A 4,626-nucleotide genomic window follows, 5' to 3' on the forward strand; every position below is an offset into this window, starting at 1 on the left:
CTGACAGCTCCAGGTTCTTCATTTCAGTGGAATGAGACAGTATATGTCCTTTCTGGACAGGCTTATTTTACTTAGAAGAATGTCCGCTAGGATCCACGTTGTAGCATGTGTTAGAATCCCCTTCCTTTTTAACGCTAATAACACTCTACTGTGGGCACGTACCACATGGGCTTAGCCATGCTTTGATCAATGGGCACTTGGTTTTCTTCCATGTTTTATTGTGAGAAATGCTGCTATGAACATGGATGCACAAATGCCTCTTCCAGAGTGTGGTTTCAATTTTTCTGAGTACACCCTCCAAGGTAGAATTGCTGGATCATGTGGATCTAAGATTTTTACCTGCTTGTGATGGAGAAGATGTTGACATATTGAAATACGAGGAAGTCAATTTGACTTATGCATGGTTCAGCTGGAACTTTGTGTGAATTAAAACAGCCTGTCAGACCCTCACAGCTCATCTTCTTTAACCACTGAGGTAAAGAACATCTGTTTTGAAGATAAGAATGAATAACTCCCTTCTCATGGCGTCCACGTTAACACTCCCTGGAAGATAAGGTTCCCTTCCCAGCCATCAGCATACAGTTCGTTGCCTCACTGTCTATGTACTCAGTCTGTCTCTTTGGAAATCTTGATGGAATACACCCTGTCAGGTTGATGTGTGTTCTTTGTTTGGATGAAGTATAAGATGATGCTGGAAACTGTGCTTCAGTGGAACAATTCCCCAGAGCTATCTGAGAGTCTGTCTCCCAGACTATAGTCCTCATTTTGGCTCAAATAAAACTCTTGCTTATTCCCGTTATATTGATTATTTTCACAAACACTTGAATTCATATGATCATCAAGGACTCTGGGAAAATAGGGCTATAAATCTGGGGAACCCACTTAAACCCTGATCTCACCTAGTCTCTTTTATACTACTTGACTCCCCACAGTCTTCACATGATCTGAGACACTCCAGTGTGGGGGGACCCCAACCCCAGCTGGACCCCAACAAGGGGAAGGGGAGCTTACCATCTCCGATGTGAATTCAAGCAACGAAAGCATTTAACAAGCATCATGCCTGCATCCAGCCTTGCACAAAGAGGATAAAGGGGATATGACTTGGTCCCCTTCTTCAAGGAGCTCCATTTGCTGGGAGAGCTGAGGACATAGGCAGAGAAATGACACTTGATCTAGGAGGTCAGGAGCTCTGCTCCTCATGAAAGAAAACCTGGAACAGGAAGTGGAGGGTGAAGCAGGGATGGGGGTACTGCTGAAGGGCTGACTAGATTCTGACCTGCATCAAGTGACCCACATGCTGAAACACTGGGCATACACCTTCATAATGGAGCTTAGAGGAAGTGGTGGACTGTTAGATTAACATATAAAAAATTGAAATAGTTGATGTAAAATACTTAAAAATTTTTTTTTAAAGCCAACCACACAAGATGTAATGGAGTGGCCTACGCTGTGGTGGAGACTTTAGGTCTTTTTTAACGGCTGAGTAGTTGTTTCCTATGTGCAGGTTAGTATTTTTATTTCTTCCTCTGGTTGCTGATTACATTGTGATAATTTCCTGGTGAAAATGTATCTTGCTGCACACTTATGAAGCATGCATTTTTCTGTATACATATGATATTTTAAAAAACTTACATAAAAATTGTAAGACTTAAGGAATTCCCTAGAGGTCCAGTGGTTAGGACTTGGTGATATCAGTCCTGTGGCCCTGGGGTTCATTCTCTGGTCGGGGAACTAAGCGCCCACAAGCTATGCTCTGCAGCCAAAAAATGTGCAGTATTTAAAGTCGCTTTGTCTGTTGGCAAAAAATTCATGGCTGTAAATGCATCCCACACTCATACTCCGTAGAGGCTCAGAGTGTCCTTGAACCAGCAGATCCTTCAGTGCATGGAGGGATTCCATACAGCATCTACTTCCTGCGGTTAAGATGACCCAGCACCAAGGATGTTTTTGTCAAGAGTCTGGGAGGTGGAGGCTGGTGGCTGTTGCTCATTGTTCTCCTCCAGGCTGTGTCGGATCCCATATCCAAAGTATATGACAGATCCTAGTAGGGAAATGAGATGATAGGAAGGGAATTTAGGTGCTCTCCCCCCTTATAAGTGCCCAATAGGCCTCCTGTCATAGCATCTGACAGTTTAGGGAGAGGTGGTAGGAAAAGGATTAGGTTCAGTCACTCAAGGGGTCCTATTTTCCAAGGAAGCCTCTTACCAATTGCTGCCCAGATGCCAAATAAGGCCCAGGTCCCAGAGGTCGTCTGCATCATCAGGTAAATGTTCACGAAGATGCTGACCAGTGGGAGGACAGGCAGAGCAGGGACCTGTGGGGCAGAGTCAGTTCATCCCTGAACACACCCCAGACATCTGAAAGGGAGACACTACTCCATGTGGATGGGAGATTCCATTATCACTGGGGATGTGTTCAGTGCCTCTTAGATTGGATTTGTAAAGCACCGAGTGTGGATCAGGGAAGAGTCCAGTGGTTTCAGTAACTCCCCTTCTTCCCTGGTCCAGCAAAGGATGTTTAGACCTCAAAGCATGCAGACTTCATAAACTAAAGGTGGACATTTTGGGCACATAAGATCACCTACCTTAAAATAAAGATAAGTGGGGTCCTGGGGCTGCCTCCAGATGATGACCGTGACCCCAGTGATGAGCAGCAGCAGCAGCACAGCCACTGTTGTGAGCCCGGGGTCTCCAGAGAACACCTGGCTGGACCACTGGGCCAGGAGCAGGCTCAGGATGGTCAGCAGGAGAACTGCAAGGGTCAAGGAGGAGGAGAACAGGCTGGACTCAGAAGACAAAGATGTCAGGACCTGGGGTCACACCCCTCCCCCGGCTGCCCACAGCAGGAAGGGCCATGATAAGTGTCCTCATCAATGAAAAAGATACATTTCCACCCTACCCTGCCAATATGAGAATGCCATCAAAAAGAAATCCCACTGCTCACCAATCAGGGAGGCACATCCATAGACAATCTGCCCAGATTTCCGGGTGGGGATGGTGCTGGGAGGGAACCACAGACTCTTTAGAATGTTTGAGGTTCCTGCTTCAGGTCCAGAGTTCAAAGGACTTCCTTCAATTTCAGACTTCATCTCAATTTTGTCTTCTGTTTTCTCCTTCTTGCTTAAGATCTGATATGGCTGGTATCTGAATTAGAGGTATTACAGCAATAATAACAGCAGCTCCTACTCATCCAACATTGGACAATCTAATCTATCTACTCCCAGCTAAGTGGACCAGGACATTTAAAAAGCAGCAGGAAGGCAGAAGATAATTACCTCCCCATCAATCTCCAAGAGCCCAAAGCCCCCAGTCAAGGTGTAGTGGGGTCTCACCTGAGGACAAGCACAGAAAAAATCACCAGGGAATAAGCAAGCAGGGTCCCAACAGATACAAGATCCACAAGATCCATGAACTCGAAGAGTAATGCCATGACCCCTGGAGTGACGGCATAGACAAGGTGGGGAAGGGAGAGAGTGAGTAACTGCTGCAAGTTTGGGAAGTTGATTCAGAGAAGGAGTAGATTCTTTTTATTCACCTGCAATGTTTCCAGAAGCCATGATGGCTATGACGGGGGTGCCTGTGCGATCATAGATCCAGGCAAGTCCCTGGAAAAGGAGCCCATCCTTTGCCATTGCGTAGATCAACCAAGGCATGGTGAACATGGTACCCAGGAGGCTGGGAGAGGAAATGGGGACATGTGAGAGGACATGGAGAAGCAGGAGAGGCCAGGGCATCCTCTCCCTGGTCTACATGGGGTAAGATGTCTTTCTCTCTTGTCTCTCAATCCCAAGGGCTGGGATACCTGAGCATCTGACAGTAGATGGGTAGAAAACCACAACACTGACCTGGATGTAAGAGCACAGAGGGTGCCAACAGCCACCACATATCTGGCAGGGCCCCACCCTACATGGAGAAAAGCCTGCGGCAAAGGACTCTTGGGCTGAATCTGGTAGTAGGGTACCATGAGGGTGAGTGCCGCTGAGACTCCAAAATATGCCAAAAAGCAGATGAAGAGAGAAATCATGATGCTGAAGGGGATGGAATGCTGAGGATTTAGGGCTTCTTCCCCTGCAGGAAGGGCGGAAATGCTGAGTCAGGAAAACATACTGGGATGAAAGCACAAAATCAAATTCCCTCTTGAATCTTCAAGAACAGGCTAACCTACTACCAACCCCTACACCCAAGAGAAGCCCAAACTGTGCCCAACCTTCTGATGGGACACACCGTGACCACGTTACCTCTCATGGCAATGGAATCAAAACCAAGAAATGCGTAGAAACATGTTGCTGCCCCATGGAGAATTCCTTCAAAGCCAAAGGGCATGAACCCTCCAGAACCCAGAGGGTCCAAGCTATGATGAGAGAAGGAATGAGGAAGGACATGGGTGAGATGTGTTGAGCCATCTCTACTGGACTCCTCCCTTAATACCACGAATCCTGGACCCTCATCACTTGGATCCATCAGCCCAGGTCTCTTTGTTGCTGTTGTTTTGTCACTAAGTCATGTCCTACTCTTTTGCACCCTCCTGGACCGTAGCCCTCTAAGCTCCTCTGTCCATAGGATATCCCAGGCAAGAATACCAGAGTGGGTTGCCATTTCCTTCTCTAGGGGATCTTCCCAACCCAGG

The 4,626-nt window shown here is 47.0% G+C and overlaps 1 protein-coding gene across 1 annotated transcript in view; it reads right to left on the bottom strand.

Annotated features, from left to right (window-relative positions):
* Positions 1 to 1,919: 1,919 nt before the first annotated feature.
* The window catches only part of LOC104996291 (cationic amino acid transporter 3-like), a 15,792-nt gene continuing 13,085 nt past the window's right edge, over positions 1,920 to 4,626 (bottom strand). Inside the window, exons 5-12 of the mRNA XM_010850512.1 lie at positions 4,238 to 4,350; positions 3,845 to 4,067; positions 3,535 to 3,674; positions 3,332 to 3,434; positions 2,944 to 3,143; positions 2,585 to 2,751; positions 2,206 to 2,314; positions 1,920 to 2,041 (exon numbers count right to left, since the gene is read on the bottom strand). Of these exons, the coding sequence (XP_010848814.1) occupies positions 1,920 to 2,041; positions 2,206 to 2,314; positions 2,585 to 2,751; positions 2,944 to 3,143; positions 3,332 to 3,434; positions 3,535 to 3,674; positions 3,845 to 4,067; positions 4,238 to 4,350 (1,177 nt within the window). The remainder of the gene's footprint in view (positions 2,042 to 2,205; positions 2,315 to 2,584; positions 2,752 to 2,943; positions 3,144 to 3,331; positions 3,435 to 3,534; positions 3,675 to 3,844; positions 4,068 to 4,237; positions 4,351 to 4,626) is intronic.

The sequence above is a fragment of the Bison bison genome, unplaced genomic scaffold, assembly GCF_000754665.1.
Source record: "Bison bison bison isolate TAMUID 2011002044 unplaced genomic scaffold, Bison_UMD1.0 scf7180017851357, whole genome shotgun sequence".
NCBI classification, from domain to species: Eukaryota; Metazoa; Chordata; class Mammalia; order Artiodactyla; family Bovidae; genus Bison; species Bison bison.